Source organism: Alternaria arborescens (genome assembly GCF_004154835.1).
Source record: "Alternaria arborescens strain FERA 675 chromosome Unknown contig_27, whole genome shotgun sequence".
NCBI classification, from domain to species: Eukaryota; Fungi; Ascomycota; class Dothideomycetes; order Pleosporales; family Pleosporaceae; genus Alternaria; species Alternaria arborescens.
Genome location: NW_021167882.1, coordinates 331,796 through 357,350, shown reverse-complemented (window position 1 = coordinate 357,350; position 25,555 = coordinate 331,796). Strand labels below are relative to the sequence as shown.

The window sequence follows — 25,555 nt, the reverse complement described above, 5'->3', positions numbered from 1 at the left end:
CCCCATCCGTGTCACGTCCACAATGCTGGGTGGAGTTGTATACATTAGTACACACACGACAACATGCATCCGAGTTCGGGCTGCTTACCTCTGAGCAGACGACGACTGCAAGACACCGTCACTATTCCCTCTGGCTGCTATCGAGCTGCCTACAGCTCCGTCCACAAACGCGCTGATCACGACGAGGCCTACGAGAAGAAGCATGGACCAGAAAAGCTTCCTCTGCAAGCCTCCATATATCGCGACTGATGTTTGGCGATTGTGGAATCCTTTATGACCACGCCTTAGTGCTCAAAGTCGCTGCACTGATCTCGATCTCAATCTCTATACAAGAGCCTCGTTCTCGAAGGGCTAGATCGCTGTCTAGCATCTTTGAGCAATGCCACAACATGTTAACTTCGATTCGATTCGCAAGAGGCCCTGCCGCAGCACAACAAAAGAAAACGCTTGGTTTAGATCCGATATCGTGTAGCAAAAAGGTGGAGAACGTTGCTTGATGCGACGCGTGGACGACATAAACCCATCGCAGTCGTTCTCATGCGCGGGCAAGAGGTGTCAGCACGGGTGTTTTTTTCCTGCTTGGGAAGTGTTCCAGCAAAAACGGGGGCTGGAAAGGATCATATCGTGAGCATGCGGCTGACGCTGACTATAAGCAGTACCTGGGGTCGTGTTGCGAAGGCATGTGTAACATGAGAGCATCTCCTTCTTCGTTATGAACTGTGAAACCAAAGCTCGAATCTTCCATCGAATGTGAGTATTGATAGAAGGCTCTGGAGGACTCTCTTTCGTAGACGCGGCTCGATGTGCAAATCCCTAAAATCCTCTCTCGTATTGTCTGTAAACAGCTGGGCTTCTCTCTTTGCATTCTCGAGAAATTTCCCGCTCTTACAGCTCTATACCGTTCAGGCTGCGCGCTCGTCTAGATGTTCCAACATAACGAACAGCCGAAATGACTTGAGGACTTCAGTAAGAATGATCGATCGTGGCAACGACACAGAAAGGAAGACTGCAGAGAAACAATCTGCTGTTACGCCGGATCATGTTGAGAAGAGTCTTTGTTGAAACAAATGAAACACCTGCGAGATACCTCGGAGATTCCTATCAAACCCCTTAACTGATAGCGATTTATTACCGCACCCGCTGGTATATGACGCACGCTTACTAACTTTACCAAAGCTGTAGTGTGAGATCTGTACACTGTCCAACGAGAATGAGGGTGTACTTTGGCATGTGATACCATGACGACACATGGCTCGTAAGCAAAGCCTAAAGACACTGGATGATGTTCGACCTTTGAGGCTCTCGTATGTACCGAGGTGTCTGGTGTCAAAGTTTCGGCGGATCGTTCTCGGAGCAAGGCTGATCGTCACTAAGGCCGAAACGGGTAACGGCGGCCCGTTCAGCTAGTGGGGCGAGAATCGCAACGAACTTCAGGGTGTGACGGAACCATTTCTTTCCCGGCGACCGATCCACACTGTTGAAAACTTCAAGTCTCATATGCAGACTGTCACAACCCTTACCCGAGCATGGTGGAAACGAAGACCAGCACATCGTCTAATTCGCCAGGCTCAACAAGCAAACCCAGTGGAGGACGGCACCGCGTCATTTCGTCATGCTTGACGTGTCGACGCAGGAAGGTCAAGTGTGATCATGTTCATCCAGTCTGTGGTTCCTGTACGCGAGGAAACCATGTGTGTACCTGGACAGATCAGATAGCGGCTTCCACCGCCACTGGAAGAATTTCGAAACCTACAGCCACGAACAACAATGGAAAGATCGGAAAAGGCAGTGACGTGCAAGCTCGCTTAGACAGACTGGAATATCTTTTAGAGAAAGCCGTTGCAGGACAGGGGGCAAAGCCCACGGGATCCGTACGATCCAGTGTTGATTTCGATAGGAAAGAGGCGGAAGCACTAACCCCATCATCGAATAGCCAAACTTCACATGGAGGAGGAATAGCTTCCGATGGCGGAGATGGAACACTGTTGTTGAATGATGGACAGTCTCAATTTGTTTCGTCTTTGCATTTCGCATTGCTCGCTGATGAGGTGAGTGTCGCTTCCCAAAGCCTCGTTTCTTTCGCAGATGAAGCCACAGAGCTGGTATATACAGAACTATTGGTTTTTAAATTCTCAAACCTGGAATATGGCTGATGGAATATTAGATACAAGACATCAAGGCTTTGCTTGGCGACAAAACCGATGAAGAAAGAAAGGAAGTACCACAAAGCAGCCTGGTTGATCTGCTCTCCCTGGGTCGTGCAGGAGCAGGATCAGATCTGGAAAACCTATTGCCCAGCACCCAAGAGCATCGTGATACGCTCCTCGACGTCTATTTCGCAAACGTAGACCCGATGGTTAGGATCACACATAGACCAACAGTGCTCCGCAAGTTTTCCACCTACAACAACGAAGCACATCCTCTCGCATATGCCATCTACTTCTCTGCTATCAACTCGCTACCCCCTAAGGTAGTACACAACAAGTTTGGCGAGACTAAGGAATCGCTTCTCGATCGATTTCAGTTGGGTGTTGAAATTTCGCTGGCCCGGGAAAACTATCTCACGACATCAAGTCTGGAGATCTTCCAGGGTTTCGTACTGTGGTTAACTTGTATTACCAGGGAAGAGGACATGGGTAAGCGCAACCATTTCTCTGTGATGTAATAACGCTTACACGTATAGTAGGCAAAGCGTGGGTTTTGATAGGTATTGCATTTCGCATCGCCCTGAACCAAGGTCTGCACCGAGATCCGTCTTTGTTCCCAACCGGTTCTATGGACGCCTTAACTATCGAACTACGTCGTCGTATGTGGCACCAGCTAGGCCACTTGGAGTTCCGGGCCGCAGAGTGTAAGGGGCAGGAACCGAGCATCACCGAAGACTTCTACACTACGCTATTGCCACGTAATATCGATGATGAAGACCTGGTAGATGGCGCAAGCCCTGGTCCGGCCCCATATAACGAACAAAAGTTCACATCCATGTCGTTTCAACTAGTCAGATTCAACGGCATGCGAGCCCTACGACGCATAATCCAGAGTACTTACCGCCTCGAAAGACGTATGCTCGACTCTGGGCTCCATGGAACATCCCGTCCTGATCCTGCACAAGAGCTTAGAGATCTCTACGAACAGATCAAGGTCATGCTTGACGAAGTTCATGAAGAGAACCAACGAAAATTCCTGCAATATCTAACCCCGGAGGTACCAATGGAGAGGCTGACATTGGGACTGGCTTCGCTTTTGGAGTGGCGCGCTTACCTGCTGTTCTGGCTTAGAATGCCGCGTGCTTATCGTGATGTAGTCTTCTCGGATGAGATTCGCCGGTCGTACGTACCTCTACAGCACAATATCCTACTTCGCAGAACAAGAACAACTGACCATGATAGGATCTTCGAGAAATCAGTCAACTGTGTAGAGACACTAAATGGAGCAGCCGCGGATGTTGACGCCGCTCGCTTTCAATGGCACATTGGTCAGTAATACCAACACTCCTAGACACAAGAGCTAATCCTTGAAGGTGGGATTGCTTCCTTCCAGGCTATCATGCACATCCTATCGGAACTTCGCAACCCTCTCTTCGACGCACCGGACCGGCAACGCGCGCTTAGAGCTCTACAGATGTCTCGAATACTTCGAGAAAACAACAGTGCCAAAGCATGGCAAGCTGTGAAGAACATGATTGACAAGGCTGTATCCGAACATAATCTCCCCCCAAGGAGCACGTCGCAGCCTACGAGCCACTACGTCAATCCACCAATGGTGCCATCCATATCCGTGCCGATGAACAATGCATCGAGCAGTAACACGAGCGTATATCCGACGATGCAAGCTATTCCAAGCTACGCCTTCCAAAACTCGTCTGCGACCTTTGACCGGCAGCCTATCTCAGGACGTTCTCAACCTCAAGCAATGACGACTGAGCCAGACTTACTGCAATCAATGCAGTCCATCCAGGATCGTGCACCATGCTGGGATGATATAAACCTTAGCAACATTAACAACATCGTAGGCGATGTACAAGCTAACACAGATGTAATCCCCGACTTCGACTTTGTAAGTGAAGCGATACCCTGGGATCATTGAGTGTATCTGGCTAACTAGGCAGGGATTCTGGGGCGACCCTTTCAACTACGAGAACGAGCCTGCTGCAATGCCGTTACAAGACGGCTACTTTCCTCAGTGGCTTGGATGATTCGCAGTGCAGGAGCGGATCAAGCAATACTCACCGTATTCTGAACCACCCCCGAACATCGAGACACGTTGAACGAATACATACGCTACGCAAAGAGCTGAGAAATCAGTATAGCAGTCCTCTCACTTCATACAAGGTGGTACTCGACCGCACAGCAAGAGACGAGAGCCATGTCTACCGTATCCAACCCACGGCCGGCGGAAATGTCGGCGATAAGTCTCTGGTCGACAACGCTGTTGCTATCGTTTTCTGTTTTCGATACTAGCTGCATGGGAACTTGAAGCGCTTTTTCCCACCATTCTTCTTGGTTAAGTACTATGTTTAATATGGCGTTTCTTGGAGACCTACACAGCATGAGGATCGGTGTGATCAGAGGCGTACTGGTTGGCGCGGAACTCATGGCTGATTGTGAATTTGGAGTTTATAGACTGAACATAGAGGATAGCTGTTTTTCTGGATGAGAGAGCTGTAGGGCTGGGCCCTAGGAGGTGAAATGATTGTACACGATTTTGAGAAAGATAAAGCATCACAAGTCAAGAACAATAGCAGCACAAAACGTCTATGTTATACAATTAGCAGGCGCATGAGTCGCTCAATCACACCCACAAGTCCGGTAGACTAGGTATTCCCTATCAAGAAGACAGCTCTCATGCAAGAATCCTTTGCATGAAAACGTTTATAAGGTACGAGAATCCGTCTACTCGTCCTTGACGCCACCGCGGCCAGCACGCTCAGCAGCCTCGATGCTCTTCTTGTCGGTCTTAATCTCGCCACCACCCATAGCACCCATCATACCGCCGGCCGCCTTCCATGGCCTAGCAAGGTCGCCAGTTGCGGGCTGACCAAAGAGGTGGACCTTGACGAGGTTGCCTTCGAAAGCGCCCTTGAGGGGGATGATGGACTGAATGAGGAGCGGGTTGGTGTACTTGAAGTAGAGGTGCATCACACCCATCATGCCGACACCCATCATTTGGGCCTTGAAGAGCTCGCGCAGCTTCTGGAGATCGTAGGCCTTGACTGTGGTAGCGACGAACTTTGGTTCCTCGCCGGAGCCCATCGGAGCGGGCTCGACGTATTTGACGACGGTCATGTCTGCACTGTGTTAGCAGCTGCAACTGCCTGGGGAACCACTAGGCTTTATTTGACGCACCATTCTTCTTGTTGATCTGCGCCTGGACGTAGAGGTAAATACCCGCGATGATCAGGTTGGAGACGATGTAGAGCGCGCGCACGCCATTGAGGACATTCTCGTTGTCGAACGGTATCTTTTTCGAAATTTGCATAAACCCTAGGATAATAACCAGGTTGGAACTGCAATGGAATCAGCCAACTGTCTTCAATAACTCGGGGGTACGTTCGGCGTACATTTGCGGGCTGATCGCCATTGTGATGTTTGAAGCGGATGGTTCGTGAGGAGGACTGAGATTCGCTTTCGCGATCGTCTAACAACAGGCTGGAGATAGAGATGTGGTTGCGCAGAACGTGGGTGAGAGGGTAAGGGAACAAGCGGGCGACTTTTGTGGTGGGCGAGGGTCGTCATTAGCGCGCCGACCCAAGAGGCCAGGTTGTTCCAAGGTTGCCCGCCGCTGGCTAGCCCTAACAGGCATTCACTCTTCTAGTCTTGTCTAATACCTTCTCTGAACACATGGTAGCAGGCGCCACAGAAGGACTCCAACGCGCATCACAAATTATCGAATGTACAGACATCTCGAGCCGAAGCCTTCACTCATTCTTTCCGGCTGTCTCGATTCAGGGTATCTCATCTATAGTACTCCAATATGCATATGCCCTGTCGCAGATCCAACATGGAGCGATAATCTTATGTTCCAATAACGCCGCGCTAATGATTCAAAAAACTCCTCCGCCGATTTCGTAGACACCATGTAGTAGAATAGTGTCGAGGCGATATGCAATGCAAGCAAGTGAACAACAAAACTGGGGACGGACCTTCCCCCGTATACACAAGTCCTGACTCCCTCACATCACCAGGCATTCGCGATCCGGTCTATCCTTGTGCTTGCCTTTCTCTAGGAAAGCCCCAGGATCTCTACTCTTACTTCTCCGTCTGTCTTTCTTTTCCTTCTTGCTCTTGCTGCGTCCAAGGCCGGATTCTTTCTTGTCTTTGGTCGGAGAATTGTCTTGCTGATCATCCTCTTCGCTCTTCACTCTGTCAATCACAATGGTAGGCTCGTCGTTGGTAGTAGCTTCAGTCGTAACCAGCTTGTCCTTGCTACCGCGTCCCGTTAGCCTCGACAAAGTAAGAGACAAACGGGTCTCGCCGCTTGGACTACCTGGTCGACTTCTGTTGTTCCCAGATAACCATATCCGAGAGCCGCGTCGGGACACGGACAAAAAGCTGCCCTTCTGGTCTTCTGGCGTTGGCGGTTCCGTTCGGCCACGTAAGCTGCCTTCGCCATCCTCTATCGCGGTGCTACTACGCCGATTGCTGGACATGCTGGTTCGACTAGCCGGCTCGTCTGTCGAGTTGGACTCGGTATGTACACCTGCCATGTTGACCTTTTCGTTGTTTGCACCAGCTTCAGCATCCGTTGCTGCTGTAGAATTCAGGGAAGATAACGTTTCCCGTGAAGGATCAACCGACGGTACACCAGACTGCGCCTCTGCATAGGTCGGAGGATCTCCCCGGGAAGCGAGTTCTTCGTCAATGGGCTGTACCTGATAAAAGAGCAGATACGGTGATTCTTCTCGCAAGGCTGTTTTGATATCGACTTCAGTCACTCGTTGAGGTGAAAGATCATCAAAGCGTATCCACTTCTCCTGTTCTTGCTCAGAATCTGATTGTGCAGTGCCTGGGCGTTCGCGAGCGTTGGCGCGGACAAGCGCAATGTAATGCCCAGAATCGACTGACACACCTCGATGGCATACGACAGACTGGAGAACTAGCTTGAAATTGCCGAACAATGGACCCTCTTCTTTCATCCTGTCATCAGAGATGAAGTGAGGCAAGCCAATGTCAAGCGGAATATCAATATAAGTATCAAGGCGTTTCGGAGTGCCATTTGGGGTCATCGTGTATCTCTTCAGGCATATACCGAGCACCGGACGCTTTACTGAGAAATGTGCAGCAACTTGAGCATCTGTCTTCGGCACATTGTCGGTATACCAGGGTATAAGACTGAAGAACTGCCAAGCTGGCATTAGAATCTCCTTCTTAAGCAGAGAAGCTGATCGCGGTCGGCCGCCAGAGCTGTTGTCTAGCATGTCTTGCACATGCTTCTTTTCGTCAAACTTGCTTGTGTTCTGGGACTGGCGTGTGTATCGCTGGCTGAAGATACTATCAGCACGGCGGCGACCCTCCAGATTGGGCCGTGTTGGAGTTACTGGGGTCGTGGGCTCAAAAGTCATCGGCGTCGAGACGATGGGAGTCATTGAGCCTTCCATCTCCATGGTCTCGATATGGATGGTCTCATTCTTCTCGGGATCCTTGTCTACAAATTCGTCGTCTTTGGACTTGACAGAAGCTATCGTATTTTGCCGTTGCAGGTAGCGCTTGACCTCGATTCTGTTATTGAAGTAGGTTTCCAGGCAGTCTTCCAATGTGACAACATCGTCGCCTTCTTGTTCTGGAATGGCGACCTCGAGCAGGCGCTCGTTGACGAACTTGTGGTCATCTTCCTTGTCTTCACGTCCAGTATGGTAAATGTCCATCTTGAGTGTGAGCAGAGGCAGCTCAAGCGCACCGGTGATGAAGGTAAAGGCTTCTGAAGCGTCTTGTTGGCGGACCTGTCCGGCATCTTCCCACCCGCACTTGGCAAGGGAATCTTGGAGGTGCTTTGTCTACGATGCGCATTAGTCATGAACATGCTGGACAACAAGGTATATGGTACCAGATCGACCTTGATGAGCTGTCCACTCCTCAGGAGGTTGACCCATAGGCGCAAGACAGCCGCCAGCTTCTTTCTTGGCTCATCTTCGAAGTTGTCATACAACATGGCTTCAAAGCTGTCGAGACGGGCGAACATGGCAAACAATAATGCGTCGAGGTAGCATGTCACCATATTTCGATTTATGGCGCCCAACATGGTTACATCTGGGTTGTAGTCCTTTAGTTCACCTTCGAGTGACTCATTGGCAAGCACTAGGAGGTCGTATGCTTTGTCGATGTCGTTGGGATGCCAGGCGAGAGCATGTTCCGCCTGTTCCTCGCCCATGCTCGTTATGCCGACGCCTTGTAGGCGTGAAAGGAGCATCTTGACCTACACCAATCAATATGATCCCGCTCAGCCTTGTTTCCTTGCATACCTTCTTCTCGGCTTCAACATTGGCTGGCGGCCTCGGGCCTTCGTTTGTGAATATTTTGTATAGATCGGGCGAAGGGTTGTTGGGTTTAGACTGCACAAGTACATAGTCAGAAGAATGCGATGTTGAGGTTTGATCGGCGCTGGGAGTAAGGGAAGAAACGCGACATGATAGCTTTTGGTGTAGAAATAGAAGACTATCCTCTACCGACGTTCGCGATACAAATGGGAGCTTATGATACAGCGTCTCGATGCCTGCAGACAGCCGCCGTGGACAGCTAGGAGAGTCTTGCGGCGCTGTAGCAACGGCAGGACATAGTAGAGGACTGAGGGAGTTGACGGAAGCGAAAGAGCTTAGGCGTACTTTGGTATTGACGTGCTTGGACGCGCGCTTTTCATGGTGTTTGTCGCGCCGGCTGAGGAACCGCGACATGCCGTTCATGATGGTTGTGGTTGTGGGTGAAGGTAAGACCCATTCAGTGGAGGTCCGCGGCCGCTGGCAGAATGAGGGCAGCCAGGTGGGTAGCGGGGTAGGCAGCGAGCTCGGGGTGTGGTGGTCGAGGAAGGTGCAGACGAGCCCTGGGCTCGGTGGTCGGTGGGGAAGCGAGAGGGTGGTTGTGTGTTTGGTTGGTGGGAGAAGTGGTTTGTCGGTGAAGGGTAGCTATGACGCACAGCTAAGGAGGCAGATGTGAACAATGACCTCAACCCAAGACCGCAAAAGAAAGATACAGGTCCCAGATCCCGATCAGCCGCATGTCGCAAGCTGACCTGGAGAAGAGGCAGGTGCGGACGAGTGGGGTAGCCCTATTGGCTAGTCGCGGCCCTTAGACGCCGCCCATCCCTGCAGCTCTCGCGTCTCGCGTATAGCGTATTCCGAGGAAAAGTCCGTTCGAGACTGTGTAGCATGCTGCTGAGGGCCATACCCACCACGACGTCGCATCACACAGCCATGGCACTGCGCGAACTGCCATTCCGGACCGCCGCGGTCATTCGGAACAACACCAGACCCGCCATCCGCGCAGCCGCTCCCCTGTGCCACCGCAATGCCTCAACCGAAGCAGTCCGCGAAATTGAGGATGCATCATCACTCGAGATCCCGGCGCCATCGCAGGAACTCGCAAAGAACTACGACCCCGTAGCACGGAGTAGACTGCGGAGACGAGGAAACAAGCAGCTGCCACCAAGCAGGTATGGCGTTCGGAAAGGACACCACTCAAGCATGGGCTCATAGACATCAGATACCAATACCGTTCGCCCAAATACTACCGGGGTCCTCTTCACCCTCATCAACCGCCTCCAGAGTCTGACCCCTCATCGCGACTCTTCCAACCCGGACCCTTTAGTCTCTCCCGCCTCGAGCAAACATATCAGAGCAAGATCGCATCTGACCTGCTCACCCTCACATACCAGCACTATCCCCCAGGATACCGGGCTGCCAAAACAGATCAAAGACTGCGAGAATGGACCGGTGACTCTCCATACTTCAAAAACCGTCCCCTAAGGCCTCCACGTGGTAAGGGTGAGGTACTTCGGCTGCTCCAAGAGCCCCGCACTTTCCGCAATGTTCCCAAGATCACAGGCGTTACAGTTCATTCCATGGTACCAGAAGCCCAAGAGAACAGTGGAAATCTACACGTTGCGGGTATGATCCTACAAGCCATTAGCAACGTACGAGCTACATCCCACAAGGCAAAGCACAATGTCGTTGGGTGGGGATTGCGTGCGGGCAGATATGTCTCCGTGACAGCCAAAATGGAGCGGGAAGATGCCGAGCACTTTTTGGCAAAGCTCATCGATGTGGTCCTGCCGAGAATCAAGGAGTGGAAGGGTGTTCCAGGTTCGTCTGGAGACGGACACGGTAACATGAGCTTTGGTCTTACCCCAGACCAGCTCGCTCTCTTCCCGGAGATTGAGGTCAACTATGATGCGTGAGTTCGCTTTTCTTTCATGATCCGTTTCCTGACTAACAGATCTCAGGTACCCGCCTAAGATGATTCCTGGCTGCCACATCACCATCCAAACAGATGCCACCAACAACAAGGACGCACGTTTACTTCTCCAGGCCATCGGAATCCCATTCTACGGCAAGCTCAATGACTAAATGCGCAGGTGTCCATCTGTGGTGTATAAAACGTGTAGAACATTTCAGAGTTGACTACGCCTTGCGCTAGCTTGCCCGTACTGCATCACTGGTCTCACATCTTGACTCTGTGGAGTTGACAACTGAGAGACATATCCCTCCATCATCGGTCAGAGACCTAGCTCAGTGTGTCGGGAACTGTACAGTAAGAGCAAATGGCACAATCACAGACCTACAAGCCAAAGCAATGACTCGTATTTGTCTGGCTATGCTATGTGATGATTGTAGATATCTTACTACTGCGAGACGTACTGTGTAACATGATTGAAATCGAAAGTTGAACACATGTACAGCTAGTAATACCACACTCAACAAACATTCAATAGTGATGACAAACAAATTACGCATGATGAACAAAGTGTCTTAAAGCGCATCCATTTGTCCCCTTACTATGTACAACCAGATTGCATCCCGTTTCTAAAAGGTGCACATAAACGAGTTATTTTCGTAAAGTTGTCGGGCGCGGACGGACCCTGGCACGAGATTTTAGGCTGGCCAAGCTCCCCCGAAGAACTCCCGCTATGTCGCAGCTTCGCTCAAACCGCTAACCACCACTAAACCGACCCGCGATACCCTCCAAAAACCCCAGAGTTGCTTTCGTGACCACCATACCCGTCACGATGCAGGCAATCCGGCAACCGATGCGCTCCGCGCTCTCCAAGGCCGCTACCAGGCAGTATGCGACCGCTTCCTCGCAATATGCCGAGACGATTAAGAACCTTCGCATCAACGGCGACACCAAGGTCCTGTTCCAGGGCTTCACTGGAAAGCAGGGAACGTGAGTGGGAGTGGAAGATTCAACAAGGGAAGGAGATGCTAATGCAGGAACAGCTTCCACGCACAACAGGCGATTGAATACGGTATGCGCCCATCGAGACCGATGACATAAACCTGTGAGGGGGAGGACTGACGGGACGGCAGGCACAAAGGTTGTTGGAGGCACAAACCCCAAAAAGGCGGGCACTGAGCACCTTGGACTGCCCGTCTTCAAGAACGTAGCAGAGGCCATGAAGGAGACTCAAGCTTCCGCTACTGCCATCTTCGTTCCGTACGCTAAACACCTCTACGACTCTATACCGACCATGTGACCTGACACTACTGTAGCCCACCGGTCGCTGCCGCCAGTATCGAGGAGGCCATCAACGCAGAGGTTCCCCTGATTGTGACGTAGGTGTATATATCAAACTCGGGTATATGGAGGCTTACAACATACAGTATCACTGAGGGTATCCCACAGCACGGTATGAAACGCACTAGCACACTGTGGTATACGGGCTGACAGAAGTAGACATGGTCCGTATCACAGATATGCTCAAGACCCAGAACAAGTCTCGCATGGTTGGCCCCAACTGCCCCGGTATCATCGCTCCCGTACGTTCTCCACCGAACCTTGTTTGTTGGATCATGTTGTTGACTTGAACAGGGCCAATGCAAGATCGGTATCATGCCAGGCTTCATTCACAAGCGTGGCCGCGTCGGTATTGTCTCCCGTTCCGGAACTCTCACATACGAAGCCGTCAACCAGACTACCCAAGCCGGCCTTGGCCAGTCGCTGGTCGTCGGTATCGGTGGTGACCCCTTCTCTGGAACCAACTTCATCGACTGCCTGAACGTCTTCTTGAAGGACGAAGAGACTGATGGTATCATCATGATTGGTGAGATTGGCGGTACCGCTGAGGAGGATGCTGCAGACTTCTTGAAGGAGTACAACACTGCCAACAAGCCCGTTGTCAGTTTCATTGCTGGTATTTCCGCGCCCCCAGGCAGGAGGATGGGTCACGCCGGTGCTATTGTTAGCGGTGGAAAGGGCGATGCCAACTCCAAGATCACCGCGCTTGAGGCTGCTGGTGTCACCGTTGAGCGCTCCCCCGCCAAGCTTGGTTCATCTCTCTACGACCAGTTCGTCAAGCGCGACTTGATATAAGCGGTCGCAATAATGTTTCATTGAACTGTTTGAACGTGCCGGCTTGCAAATTGCGGTTGCTGCACCAGGTCCACTGTACATTCTAGTCATTAGAGCAAATCATCATGTCTGCATCTATCTGAATATTGATTGAAGGGCTGATCGACTGCATTCTGTGCGGCCGACAATACCCACGTTCTTCGGTCCCTCTTTTCACATGCAGATCCTGAGCCCTGCTTAACAGGGTGGTCCAAGCTCATGATTTTCGTCAAAGTTCCGTTCCCCGCAAACCTCCGAGGCGCATCCAATTATCCAGCAATTGCAGGCACAGCAACATGTCCAAGACAAAGACTAAGCGCGCTCGCCGTGAGCTCAAACGTGAAGGAGACAAGAAGATCTTCGCGATCCACAAAAAGAACGCGAAAGCAGCCGCCGAGGCGAAACCTACTGCGAAAGCGCCCGCGAAGAAGAAACACGGGAAGACGAGCGCACCAGTCGCAGCGGCAACTACACCTACGACGACGTCTACCCACGTACAGCCCTCGCAGAAGCGCAAAATGCCATTCGGCGAATACGACCACATCCTCCTTGTCGGCGAAGGCGACTTCAGTTTTACCCGCTCCTTAGCCATAGAACACGGCTGCGCAAATGTAACCGCAACAAGTTACGACGACGAAGAAGACCTCCACAGCAAATACCCCACCTTCAAAGAGATACAGGCCGAACTTTCGGCACTCTCACCGCCGGTACCTCTCCACCACGACATCGATGCAACCAAACTTTCAAGCTATAAACAGTTACGGTGTAAACGTGATGAGGATGACGACGACGAGGGTTGGGATATAATCACATTCATGTTTCCCCATACAGGCGGTCTTTCCACCGACGTGAACAGACAAGTCCGCGCGAACCAAGCTCTGCTAGTATCTTTCTTCAAGTCTTGTCTCGACACGTCGAACCAGAAACGGCGGTTACAAATATTGCGAAACCAAGAAGCAGACAAGGAGAAACGTGCTGCTCCTCAGCAGACAATAAGGCCCTTCCTACGCATGGGCGGAAAAATCATTATCACGCTGTTCGAGGGCGAACCGTACACATTGTGGAACATCCGCGATCTGGCGAGACATGCTGGATTGAGGGTGGTGGAGAGCTGGAAGTTTGATTGGGAGCAGTATCCCGGCTACCATCATGTTAGGACTCTGGGCGCCATGGAGACCGGATGGAAGGGCGAGGACAGAGCTGCACGCATGTTCATGTTTGAGAAGATTCCGCTTGTGGCTGATAGCGATGAAGAGAAGGAGATGGCGCGGCAGGCAAAGGTGGGGAGGGGTGGACGGTTACCGAGCCAGAAAGAAGCAATGAAGAGAGCAATGGAAGGAGAAGAGGAAGAGGAAGACGACGATGAGTGAGCCTGCAATCGCGGATACGAACACTGTCAGGCACCACTCTCAATGTTGGACGAGTACATGTTTGCAGGTTAAGCGGAAAGCGGTAATTGAACTTGATCAACCGCGAAAGCTTTGAGATCCTACTGTACCACATGATAGGACCAAAAACGCAGACCCATCCCGCGCTGGGTAGATGCATATACCAAAACGCCACGCTATACCCGATAATCATACAAATGCCGTTGAAAGAGAAAGAGAGAAACCATCACATAACGTAAACCTTTCGGACCTCGCTCTCATGCCATCTCTCGCCGCTTAGTCCGCCAGCCGGATCTCTTACGAAGCCTTCTTCTGTTCCGACTTTTTCGTTGAAGACGCGCAGCCTCTCGGAGCCATATATGCGACCGTTTGGCAACACTACAGGTCCATCTTCGACAATCGATTTGGTGTGGAGGGCATAGGGAACGTTGCGCGCTAACTCGTTGAGCTCTGTGCTGCATATCGGACAGACGGTTGTAGTAGACGAAGCAGCATTCGTGGAAGAGGGTGTGTAGGCGGAATGACAAGCGGGTGTCTTAAGAGCGGAGAGACCAGCGCTCAAGGCGACGTGGAGGAGCGGTCGTGGAGGTAGAGCGTAGAGGTTGTGATGTGTCTGGACAAAGACGTCGGCTAGATGTGACCATCTTGAAGTCGAGTAGAGAGACTAGAAGGTTGTTAGATATGGAACGATATGCTGTTTTGGACAAACTTACAGCATAGGGTTCCACTTCATCCCAAGGCCTATACGCCAACATGCCCGCTGCCCTCCTCATCAGTTCGAAATCCCCGCTCGTACTGAGATACTTCTTGGCATGAGCCCTTGCCTCAACCAACTTTGCTTCTCCGCCTCCACCCCCAATGCTAACGCCATTCATACCGTCGTCTTGCGTCTCTAATCCATCCATCCCGCTCAATCCAGCCTCGTGTCCCTGTCGGACCAGCTCGATATACTGCTGTAACCTGAGTTCAAACTCCAACATGCTACCCCCCTTCCTGAGTTCCTTGCCATGTTCCTTGCACCATTCAAGCGCCAACGACGTGCTCATGCCCTCTCTCAGACTCCTTTCGATCCGATGACACGCCACAAACGCATCTACATCCACAAGCTCTGTAATCCCTTTGCTCTTTGCCAAACACGACGCACTTTCCGCATAACCCTCTCTTAACAAGTAATCAACGAGCAAACGACTTAATCGCGTTCGAGACCACTCGTCGTACTTGACATCGACAAGGCTCTGGATTTCGTAGAGATCTTGCAGGTGTTGTAAGCGCGCCTTCGCAGAGCGGTGGATGCGCGTTTCTTCTTCGTGGAGGTTTTCTAGTTTGCGCTTTAGGCCCTGCATCTTACTTATCATGGAGTCGAGGGAATCGAGTGTGGCTTCTGGAGAGGCGTTCTTAGAGGCGGCTTTGGTGGCGGCGGTTAACGATGTGGTAAGGTTGCTGGAGGAATGCTCGATGACGCGCTGGGCGTTTTTGAAATTGCGCCGGGAGAGCTCGTACGGCATGCGAAGGAGAGGTTGATCCTACAATCATGTTAGTATGGAGTGTGGGTACACTGGGGTATCTGAGTAGGCATTACGAGGAGTAGATGCGACTCCGCATTGAGCTTCGTGCTTGTGAGTTCAGCCATGGCGGGCTGGAAGTGATCTCAATAAATCACGCTCTCCTTATAACATCTACTATGTCTCGGGGGTTATTGTGGGTTCTAGTGAATGTAGTGGGTGCAAAAGGCCTGGAGAGCGATAGTCTGAAAGTATGGCAATGAGAGGTTTGGATGTAGATGCTCAAGCTCCACTACCGCGGAGCTTGCGGGGGTGTTCGTCACGCTCATAGCTCTCGCCAATCGGCACGTGCCGAGCACTTTACGACCCGGAGGCCGCATACACGCACTCCCTACCCTCAAAACGACTATGCAAGCGCTCCCTTATCCGATTATGCGCATGCATCAACGCGACGACCACAAACATGACGTCTAGCTACGTTGCCAGTGTTCACAACAAGGGTAACAACAATATATGCTTCTATGTGATATCATTCTGATCGTAAGGCAAATCTAAAACTCCTCTAAGAACCAATGCATCATAACGCATAATCCAGATGTCTCTACCCATGCAGAACGACACTGACGCAGGTAGCGATGAGCTGCCGGCCTACTGCAGAGGTATCCTGAAAACCTGCTCTAAGGCCATTACTTTTTTGTTGTACCTGCGTTCCGCAGCTCGGAGGACGCGTGTAACTAGCGAAAACACTCCCAAAATCCGCTTAGAGAGCACCAGTCGATGCCATCTTCTTGCGGAGATGGTTCTTGTACTCGCCAATGCTTCCGTCCCACCGGCGGACGGTCTTGTGTTCGCAGACCATGATATCCTTCGCAATCTTGTCGAGCAATCTGTTGTTTGTTAGTAGGTTATTACAGTGTTAGGCGAGCGAGGAACATACCGGAAGTCGTGAGAAACGACGACGACACCACCGCTGAAAGCGTTGATGGCATCGGCCAAACTGTCAATGGTTGGGATATCCAGACCGTTGGTAGGCTCGTCGAGCAACAACATGTTGGGTCCCTCAATAGCAAGCAGGGCGAAGACAATACGGGACTTCTGACCATCGGACAGAGTAGCCATCTTGGAGGTCTGGGCCTCACCAGTCATACCGTAACGGCCGAGCTGTTGACGCCAGTACTGAAGATCTTGGCTGATGTGGTGGAACTTGTCGCGGACGAAGTCGAGGGCAGACTTGGTGAGATCGAGCTGTTCAGCAGAGTGCTGGCTGTACACACCGAGCTTCAAGTGAGTGTGGCGCGATACGACACCAGATGTGGGGCTAAGCTTTCCAGTGAAGATGTTGAGCAAAGTCGACTTTCCAACACCGTTGGGTCCGACAAGAGCTGTTCGAGAGTCCATGTCGACACCAAAGTCGAGGTTCTCGTACAGGTTGTCCTTTGAGTCTCCAGAGTAAGAGAAGGTGACATCGTCGAGCGAAAGCACAGGTGGTGGCAGCTTCTCGACATCAGCGAAACGGAAAGTGAAGACACGGTCAACGGCAACGGGCTCGATGAGACCGTCGGCCTCCATCTTGTCCAAAATCTTCTGTCGAGACTTGGCTTGCCTGACCAAGTTGGCGTAGGTACCAGCGGAAGCAATGAACTTCTTGATGTGCTTGATCTCATCTTGCTGCTTCTCGTAGGCCTTGGTCTGGTTGACCTCTTGCTCAGTACGAGTCTTGTGGTATGTGTCGTAGTTACCTCCGTAGTAGAGGAGTTTCTTTTGACGCATATCAATCATGTTTGTGCAGACACCGTTCAAGAAGTCCATGGAGTGGGACACGAGAACCAAAGTGCGCTCCCACTTCTTCATGTACTCCTCAAGCCACACACAGGCCTCCAAGTCCAAATGGGCAGTGGGGTCGTCGAGCAGCAGGAGGGCGGGCTTGACGAACAGCGCCTTGGCGAGCGCGACACGCATACGCCATCCACCGGACATGTCCTTTGTCTTCTTGTTGATGGTGTTCTTGTTGAAGCCGAGACCAGTGAGAATGAGAGATGCGCGGGTATGGAAGGTTGATGGGTCCATGTCTTCTTGACGCTGGCAAAGGGTTAATAAGGTTTACTTTGGTTCAATCTGACTGGTACATACCTCGTAGATGTCGTCGAGAAGAGGGCTCTCGGGACCATCCTTCTCAAGAATGTCCTCGGCCAGCTTCTCAAGACGGGCCAACTCGTTCTCAGCCTCACGGACGACCCACTCCAAGGCACCCAACTCGGTCTTGGGGGCACCCTGGTTCAGCAGGTAAATGTCGATGTGCTCTGGGAAGGGGAACTCGCGCTTGTCGATAGCCTTGAGAAGAGTGGTCTTTCCGCAACCGTTCTCACCCAACAGACCGTATCGTCGGCCGTAGTTGATCTCGAGGGTGGAGTCGTTGAAGAGGACTTTTCCGTGGAAGACGAGCGATGCAGAGATGATCTTGACATCGCGCGACTGCTCGAGCGAGGCGAGCACACCGGTGGTGACACGGTCAGACAGACCGTGCTTGTCCTCCTGCATGGTGAGCTTCTTGACCTCCTCGTTCAGCTCGAGGTCCTCGGCCTCGTCGCCGTTCTCAGAGTTGGCCTTGGAGGCATTCTTGGAGTTGGCCTTGGACGACAACTTGGAAGTGGCCGTCTTCTTGGGCTTCGCATCGCCGTCAGCGGCGCGCTTCGCTTGGCGGGCAGCTTTCGAGGCGGAGACCATGGTGTCTTAGTGGTGTATGAGTGAAGACTCTGGGATGGTGGAAGGAGGAGGAAATTTCGTAGGGTTGGGAACAACGTCAATCTGTGCCCCGCTAAGTCTCTTATCGATTGTCGATACCCAAAGGTTCTGTTTCAGGTTCTCTTCAGAGCGCAACACTCGGATGGAAAAACGAGTGGAGTATTGAAGCGCTGCTGGTGATGTAGAAGGAGAGGATGTAAGAATAAGAAATCGTCAGGCCCGATCAAACAATGCGACCCTGTGAATCAATTTTCTTACTTGTGGCGAAGGCTGCGCACGGCCAATGAGCGCTCCCCCACCATCATCATAGGGCAAGTAAGGCGCTCGGCGGTCAGGCTGCACGCTGACATCGCTGCACGTGTGTTTCTTTGGAAGACTAGGCCTTGCGACACGCAGACAGCCTTGGAGTCTGGTGGGACACAGAACATTTGTATCTGCGTTTGATACGAGTTTGCTCTCTATCTGAAATACTGCGCTATACACCTCCCGGCAAGGCGTCGACAGACTCATGTCTCCCGAGAAAGATTTTCGTGTATTGGAAATCTACGCTCTTCAGACTTCCACGGTACGAGGAACAATTATCAAGTTTGACTGTCGTTGGTATTGGATATCATGTATTTAGTTGTTGAGTGTTGTGGATACTCCTCGGAAAAGCCACGATCGTCATACGCGGGTTCTTATCTTCACCATACTCAACAGTGATAAGCCCGTGCTATATACCAGTCTGACTGCTCCCACTATTACTCAGAACCATAGTGGACTCAGCACTACTCCTTCCACTGTCTGCCTCTTTTGTCTCCATGTCCCCTCCTTCTCTCCTAACGTCTACTCTCTTTCGTAACCTCTCTCGTAGCTTCTCTAATACCCTTGTCTCTTCCCCATTCAGACTCATATCGTCGGGTAGTACGACTTCTGCACCGTTGATTTCTATTATGTCTCCTGTTTGGTCGTAACGCTGTTGCTCCGCACTCTTCTTTGGTTCCAATCCGCCTCTCCCGTCTGGCACTACCTCTTCGTCTTCAATCTTCGCTTTGCGTAAATCCACAGGGGTCCACCAATATATTGGAAACTGCCTCTGAATGTTGTTGATGATCAGCCCGACTACAACCATAAGGGTGGCGCCCCAGAGAACAAGCCCGACAAAATACCAACCCATGGCCGTAATGACCGGGTCTGTGGCGGCGAGCACTGCGGATGCGCCGCCTGGAGGATGTACGGTGTTGGTCAAAAGCATGACAGCAGACGCGCAGCCGCATGCTATAGCACCCGCGATCCATTTTATTGACTCATACTCTGGGTGGTATTGAAACAACTTCGACACGCCGACGCCAATAAGCGCGGAGATGCCGTGGCCTAGCAGGGCATTGCGGGGTTGGCCGAGAGGTGAACGTATAGAGTTGTACTCGAGAATTGCAGAGGCACCCTGTGCGTGTAGTCAGCACAACACACTGCCACGGCCTCATTCATGAGTAACGTACAAATGAAGCGATCAGCGCTGGTGGCTGATGCCGTTGTATACTATCCGTATTGTTGAAGACTGCTGCCACAACCGCCAGACCACAGAATGCGCCCAGCAACGACCAGAACGCTCCAAGTATGTTCCCAACATCCTGTCGCGATTCTTTTCTGTAACCGAGGAACCTTGATATCGACGTCGGAAGCTTGTACAGGGGCGAAGGAGGAATGACACGATTAAGGTAGCGATCGATGTCGAGGTCCCATTCTCTTGCACCCGAAAACACACTCATGGTGATCAGAAAGATCGAAAGAGACGGAGTCTATGCACAAAGTACAAACAAGGTCGACGACGTCTATAAGAAACTAAGTTTCAAGGCCTCGGGAGCGGACCGCAAAAGCTCTTGCGCAACCAAGTGCCTCACCGCGCCATTTATTCCCGGATCCAGCGTTAAAGAACGGTGCCTTTGGCCGCTCCTTCACGATTCGAATTGCACAACACGCGCATTTACCCTGACGTTGACCTGGCACATGCGCGGCGATCTGAGTTGGAGGTTCACGCGCAACAGGTTGGGCTTTACGTAAAATTACGTACCACAAACACCACCATAATATGGCTTCGTTGACATCTCCTCGGTTCCGCGGATACGCTTCGTGTAGTGATTGATGTGAGTCTGGAGTGTTTTTGAGAATGTACCAAGTTTATTGAAAGTACTTTTGTTATGATTGCTGCGCTGATAATAGCAGTCAGAGTGCAAACAAAGAAATGCCCGACAGTAGTTCTTGAATTATTCGATGTTGGTATCCAGTAAATGATCTGACGCGAACATCTTGAAGACTGTAACATGTTGCATCTCTATGTATCTATCCGGTTACGCCCAATATGGTTGTGCCTGAGATTGTACTACAGGATGCACCAGCAAGTCCAGGATGAACAGCTGAAGATCGACGTCATCCCTGCGCTCACCACGCTAACTGCCTATACAGATCTCGCATCAGCAGCACACATGACTAGCACAAGATAGTGGACCAAATGTTTTATACAGCTACACACGGCGATACACGGCGAGACGCGGATGTCCGACACTGTATTATGCTATGATGTAAACGGGTATAAATCTATCGAGAAGGTGTCGAAAATTACGACTGCGCCATGCGTCGGATCCCGCTTGGACTGTACTCCGTATGTGCAACGCTAGTAGTCCCGAAACCTCAAGCAGAAATACAAACTTACGCGCCGCTGACCGACAAACGCCTCATGACTGTAGTGTGCCAGCCCTGAACTCTCTACCCATACACCCCGTAATACCCCGAACTCCTATGAAGACACAAAACCCGTGCACGACTAGGTACCACGGAACAAGAACTGCAAGTCTTCAGGACTGAGGCGATCCATGGCAACCTTATCGTTGTTCACAGTGCCAGCAATCATAGCTGCCTTCTTCTCTTGCAGCGCGACCATACGCGACTCTACACTATCCTCGATACAAAGGCGAGTAATCACACAAGGGCGACGTTGGCCGATACGATGGCATCGATCGGCAGACTGCCACTCGGCTGCTGGATTCCACCATCTAAATTGTTTTAGCAGGCTGTCACAGAATATGCCTAAGGATAGTACTCACGGGTCAACGATGAATACCCTGGAAGCTTCGGTAAGGTTGAGAGCGACACCGCCAGCCTTAAGAGAGACGAGGAAGACCTCAACATCTGGGTTTGTCATAAAGTGTTCGATGCTCTTCTGGCGTTGGGCGGGTGTCATGCTACCATCCAACATGACCGTGTTGAAACCGGCGCGACGTAGACGCCATTCAATGAGTTGCAACATGGACGTGAACTGGCTGAAGACGATGGACTTGAGTGTCTGCTTCTTGCTGCGAAGCTTATAGAGGTCGTATACTAACATCTCGATCTTGGTGGAAGACGTCCAGTTCTCCATCTTGATACGGTTGATGATAGAGGTCTTCTTGACAGAGTCCTCATCTTGCTCGAGCTCAGGCTGCTCAAAGTCGATGGCAAGAGCGATGTGACAGCGAGGACAGTCTGCTTCCATACCGGATGTTTCGCAGGTATCCATGAAGTCCTTGATGCAAGCGCGACAGAACTCATGACGGCAGTGAGAGCGTACCGCATCCTCGGCAGGCTCATCGCAGATGTTACATACGTAGACGTTGCCAGCACCTTCAACCGCCTTCTTCTTCAGTAACAGATCAGGGTGGTTAGCGACCTGTCGCATTTGCATGATGAGACCAAAGATGTTGGCGTAGTTGTTTAGCATGACACCTTGCGCAACATACGTATCGAACTTGCGCGAGGAGTTCGACATGATCGACGTTGAGAAGTCGCGCTCTACCTCACTGAAAAACTCGTTGTGAATGATGATATCCTTCATTGGAAGCTCCATCGAGTTGGTGTGATCGCGCTTCATACGCCGTAACATGATGCGAGCAGTGATCAGATGAAGCTTCGTCAAAGCTTCTTCGCGAAGCTGGACGTCATCACCAGTGATCGGGTTCAGAAGCTCCTGGTTGAATACAGAAATGTGCTCAGATGCACCATGGTTGCAAGCAACACACATGTGGTCATCGTCGGTAGCCCAGTGTAGCTTCTCGCAATCACACGAACGGCAGAAGTAGTCTGCAAAAGGGCGAACCTCCAGAAAGCGAAGAAGGGAGAAGAACTCTCCGATGCGGTTCTGGACTGGCGTACCAGACAAGCACCACTTGTAGTTACTAGTAAGTGCAAAACAAGCCTTGGCTACACCGGTGTTGCGGGACTTGATGCTGTGCGCTTCGTCCAGAATCAGGCGGTGGTAATGGATAGCGTGAAGTGCTGATGCTTCCTTGATGATGTCCTCACCACGAGACCATCCTTTGGTTTCTTTGCGGTGAAGTGATTCCAGAGAGTTGTACGAGACCATGATTACGTCATAGGACTTCAGTTCCTTAATAGACATCTTCTTGCATTTAGCATTCGTGCCGTGATACACCAAGACCTTGAGTTTGTTGTCTGTGTATTCGCGGATCTCATTGGACCATTGCATGAGAGCGACTGGCGGAACACAAACCAGCGTCGGCTGCTTCGCAGGGTAGTCAGACATGATCAGAGAGACAGCCTGAATAGTCTTGCCCATACCCATCTCATCTCCGAGTAGCCCACCCTTGTAGTGAGTCTTCTCTTGCCGAACCATCCAGCTGAGGCCCTCCAGTTGAAATGGTTTTAATCGCCGGGTGATTGATGCAGGCTGCTCTGCCTTCAGAGTCTCGAGGATCGGAATCTTCTTCAGATCATCCCACATAGTGCGCAGCTTTGGGTGCTGTTGCTCTGCTCGCTCACGATTCATGGCGCGCTTTCGCTCCCACTTGTCCGCGATGTGTGCGAACCTTGCCCGACGACCAGCTGCATCCTCCTTCTCACCTCGAGTGAGCTTCTTCTTGCGGCCTCCAGCTGCTTTAGGATTTGCCGCGACAATCTTCTTCACACGCGCACTTGTTGTCATCAGAGGCTCCTCGTCGCTATCGCTAGCCATGGGTGTTTCGATATCACTGAGCAGAGAATCGGCGTCATCTGCGTCGTCAGGACGGAACTCTCCGCCATCGGACTCATCGTCATCAAGGAAGTCCTCCTCTATGAAGGTGCCCTTCTTCTTCGCACTAGAACGCGCAGAGCGACCACGCTTTGTTGAAGATTCTTGAGCCTTGCCCTTACCCTTGCCTTTGTAAGATGGGGGTGAGGACAGCTCATCTACCAATGAATCCCGGTCTTCGTCGCTTAGAATCTCTTCGACCTTGGCTTTGCCCTTGCCCTTGCCGACATACGAGGGCGCTTTCTTGCGACGCGAAGGTGCGACTGGCTCATCTTCAGATGGCATGTCTTCGTCTTCATCCGTCCCAATCTTCTGACGCTTGCTGTGTGGCGAATCCTCTTCGTCCTCTAACTGCATTTGTAGAGCAATCTCAGCATCCATGTCGAGTGTCATGTCTTCAGAATCAGAGTCTAGTACAGCGCTGCGAGATCGCTTAGATGAGGCGCTTTGCGAAGGCGTTGTAGCCTTGTTCAGCCGGCTACGGGCGGGCATCTTGCCACAATTGACTGAGGCAGCTGGTGTGGTCGAGATGCTGGTTCCCGGTGTCTCATAATCCGAGTTCTCCAAAGACGGCGAGCCAGTTGAGCTCTCTTGCTCTGCTTGTTCTGCGTTGAGTCCTGCTAGCCTTCCGCGAGTGGCGGGCGCTTTCTTGGACTTGGTGGGAATCAATACTTCTTTGAGGACGCGGCGACTGTTGGCGGGTTTTCGGGGCGCTTCGACTTCGATTGAGTCCGTTTCGTGGTCGGAAGAGTTTGGTACGAAGGATCTAGAGGCGCGAGTGCGCTTCTGTTTGTGGCGACTATCATCCATGGGGGAATCTACTAGGGCTGTGACCGCGTTAGCACTAGACTGAGGAACAAAAATGACTGCTTATCCATAAGTGAGAGCCGGAAACAGCCTATACATACCAGTTGCAGACGCTGGTGAAGGCGCGGTGGCGACGTCATTCGCGATACCGGTCGATTTGCGGGTTGATCGCCGAGGTGCCATTATGATCGATTAAAGGAAAGGAAAAGCAAGCGAATTTGCGACTGAGATCGAGAAACGCGCAACGAACACAGGACTGATGAACAGATTGAATGAAAGACTATAACCTCGACGGAGGGGTGAGATGACAAGAAGCACTAAATGTGGAAGGGCAGATGTACCCCCTGGCTCTTTCGCGCCGATAGTCTGTCGCGCGTTCACGCCTCCGGTGGCAAATTCAGGGACAGAGTCTAAGGACGGCAAGGATTGGAAGGAAAATTGCGCAGATCGATCGCCTCGTGTAACACTGGCTCGTGTGTATACATCCCATCACTCTAAGTTTGCCACATCGCTCGGATGCGGTGGGGAAGACGCGTCGCGTCTCGGTGACGAAAGCACGTGATTACACCTATCTCGACTCTTTACAGATTAGCGCTGACTGCCCACCCCACTGTCAGCCCTTTTTCAGCCACGAAAACACCTTTTCTTTGGAAGGAGCAGAATCAGTGCACAAGTTTCAGACTGCTGGCAATACATCTCCACCGCTGTTCCTTCGTTGAATGCTCTCGGCTTCTGATGTACCGTCTAATGTACTGAAGTTATCGTTCAGCGTCAAGGCCATGTTGACAGGACAACACTTCCTGCAGACTTAGTACCCAGCTACATACCACCTATTTCGTGGCGACGGGAGCTCAGAGACGGCTCCATTAATATCACTAATCATATAATTATACCTAGTCTCTTCTGGGTATTTGTGCATGCATCGGCCTTTTTCGCTGTAGCACCTTGCTGTTACAACAAGATTCGCTTCCTCTCCACTAGAACTGAATTCATACACCTAAAGCCTCTTGTGTTGACTATTAGTAACTGCAGACATATCTCGACTTACACTCCGTGATAAAGCCGTTAATCGATAGTCTTCCGAAAAAACGTGCCAAGCAGGTTGCCAGTCCATCTACCATGGAATGTGTAGCGCTTCATCTTTGAGAACGTTCCAGCTAACATCTGACATCCGATTCCCATTGATTCTGACAACTCATACTATAGCACCATGTCAACAGAGGTGGACCTTCTTCAAGTCTGTGATCAAGTCAACTTGAAGGCTAGCCACGCTACGTGACATGGCCAAACAGATGAGTCCTACATGCTGACATTTATCCCCCTCGACATCGTGGCATCGCCCGGACGATCTTGGAGACAATCAGTTCTGTCCATACGTATGTCGAAGCCTACACGAGGAAATTTCCGTAGGACCAGAAGCCAGCTTCCAAACCTCGATCGTAGTATCAGGAAAGCGCTTCGTCATCATGTTAGAGGGGACCTCTGGAAGCCCGAGCTATCACAAGACGAAGTCAACAGATTTAGTGCCCAAACTCTACT

General features: G+C 51.4%; 11 protein-coding genes across 11 annotated transcripts; 5 read left to right on the top strand and 6 right to left on the bottom strand.

Annotated features, from left to right (window-relative positions):
- Positions 1-63: 63 nt before the first annotated feature.
- AA0111_g9548 (hypothetical protein) lies at positions 64-249 on the top strand (the record flags this gene model as incomplete). The annotated part of the gene is made up of 1 exon (XM_028656118.1): positions 64-249. The coding sequence occupies one exon, from the start codon at positions 64-66 to the stop codon at positions 247-249; it is 186 nt and encodes a 61-aa protein (XP_028502953.1).
- A 2,104-nt stretch (positions 250-2,353) lies between these two features.
- Positions 2,354-4,195, top strand: AA0111_g9547 (hypothetical protein; the record flags this gene model as incomplete). Its single annotated transcript, XM_028656117.1, has 5 exons — positions 2,354-2,636; positions 2,687-3,329; positions 3,390-3,475; positions 3,521-4,056; positions 4,109-4,195. The coding sequence occupies 5 exons, from the start codon at positions 2,354-2,356 to the stop codon at positions 4,193-4,195; spliced, it is 1,635 nt and encodes a 544-aa protein (XP_028502952.1).
- A 697-nt stretch (positions 4,196-4,892) lies between these two features.
- Positions 4,893-5,580, bottom strand: AA0111_g9546 (hypothetical protein; the record flags this gene model as incomplete). Its single annotated transcript, XM_028656116.1, has 3 exons — positions 4,893-5,287; positions 5,346-5,506; positions 5,561-5,580. The coding sequence occupies 3 exons, from the start codon at positions 5,578-5,580 to the stop codon at positions 4,893-4,895; spliced, it is 576 nt and encodes a 191-aa protein (XP_028502961.1).
- A 592-nt stretch (positions 5,581-6,172) lies between these two features.
- On the bottom strand, positions 6,173-8,896 carry AA0111_g9545 (hypothetical protein; the record flags this gene model as incomplete). The annotated part of the gene is made up of 4 exons (XM_028656115.1): positions 6,173-7,993; positions 8,044-8,412; positions 8,459-8,548; positions 8,819-8,896. 4 exons carry the CDS (start codon positions 8,894-8,896, stop codon positions 6,173-6,175), a joined length of 2,358 nt encoding a protein of 785 aa, XP_028502951.1.
- Positions 8,897-9,403: 507 nt separating this feature from the next.
- Positions 9,404-10,555, top strand: AA0111_g9544 (hypothetical protein; the record flags this gene model as incomplete). Its single annotated transcript, XM_028656114.1, has 3 exons — positions 9,404-9,642; positions 9,693-10,382; positions 10,432-10,555. The coding sequence occupies 3 exons, from the start codon at positions 9,404-9,406 to the stop codon at positions 10,553-10,555; spliced, it is 1,053 nt and encodes a 350-aa protein (XP_028502950.1).
- Positions 10,556-11,214: 659 nt separating this feature from the next.
- Positions 11,215-12,518, top strand: AA0111_g9543 (putative succinyl-CoA ligase [ADP-forming] subunit alpha; the record flags this gene model as incomplete). The annotated part of the gene is made up of 7 exons (XM_028656113.1): positions 11,215-11,372; positions 11,426-11,454; positions 11,516-11,642; positions 11,699-11,761; positions 11,810-11,835; positions 11,883-11,965; positions 12,018-12,518. The coding sequence occupies 7 exons, from the start codon at positions 11,215-11,217 to the stop codon at positions 12,516-12,518; spliced, it is 987 nt and encodes a 328-aa protein (XP_028502949.1).
- A 314-nt stretch (positions 12,519-12,832) lies between these two features.
- Positions 12,833-13,906, top strand: AA0111_g9542 (hypothetical protein; the record flags this gene model as incomplete). The annotated part of the gene is made up of 1 exon (XM_028656112.1): positions 12,833-13,906. The coding sequence occupies one exon, from the start codon at positions 12,833-12,835 to the stop codon at positions 13,904-13,906; it is 1,074 nt and encodes a 357-aa protein (XP_028502948.1).
- A 244-nt stretch (positions 13,907-14,150) lies between these two features.
- On the bottom strand, positions 14,151-15,554 carry AA0111_g9541 (hypothetical protein; the record flags this gene model as incomplete). The annotated part of the gene is made up of 3 exons (XM_028656111.1): positions 14,151-14,588; positions 14,638-15,447; positions 15,504-15,554. 3 exons carry the CDS (start codon positions 15,552-15,554, stop codon positions 14,151-14,153), a joined length of 1,299 nt encoding a protein of 432 aa, XP_028502947.1.
- A 632-nt stretch (positions 15,555-16,186) lies between these two features.
- Positions 16,187-18,150, bottom strand: AA0111_g9540 (ABC transporter ATP-binding protein; the record flags this gene model as incomplete). Its single annotated transcript, XM_028656110.1, has 3 exons — positions 16,187-16,313; positions 16,364-17,505; positions 17,557-18,150. 3 exons carry the CDS (start codon positions 18,148-18,150, stop codon positions 16,187-16,189), a joined length of 1,863 nt encoding a protein of 620 aa, XP_028502946.1.
- A 730-nt stretch (positions 18,151-18,880) lies between these two features.
- On the bottom strand, positions 18,881-19,916 carry AA0111_g9539 (hypothetical protein; the record flags this gene model as incomplete). Its single annotated transcript, XM_028656108.1, has 2 exons — positions 18,881-19,591; positions 19,647-19,916. 2 exons carry the CDS (start codon positions 19,914-19,916, stop codon positions 18,881-18,883), a joined length of 981 nt encoding a protein of 326 aa, XP_028502926.1.
- A 1,052-nt stretch (positions 19,917-20,968) lies between these two features.
- On the bottom strand, positions 20,969-24,199 carry AA0111_g9538 (DNA repair protein; the record flags this gene model as incomplete). Its single annotated transcript, XM_028656107.1, has 3 exons — positions 20,969-21,197; positions 21,249-24,036; positions 24,118-24,199. The coding sequence occupies 3 exons, from the start codon at positions 24,197-24,199 to the stop codon at positions 20,969-20,971; spliced, it is 3,099 nt and encodes a 1,032-aa protein (XP_028502927.1).
- Positions 24,200-25,555: the final 1,356 nt, after the last annotated feature.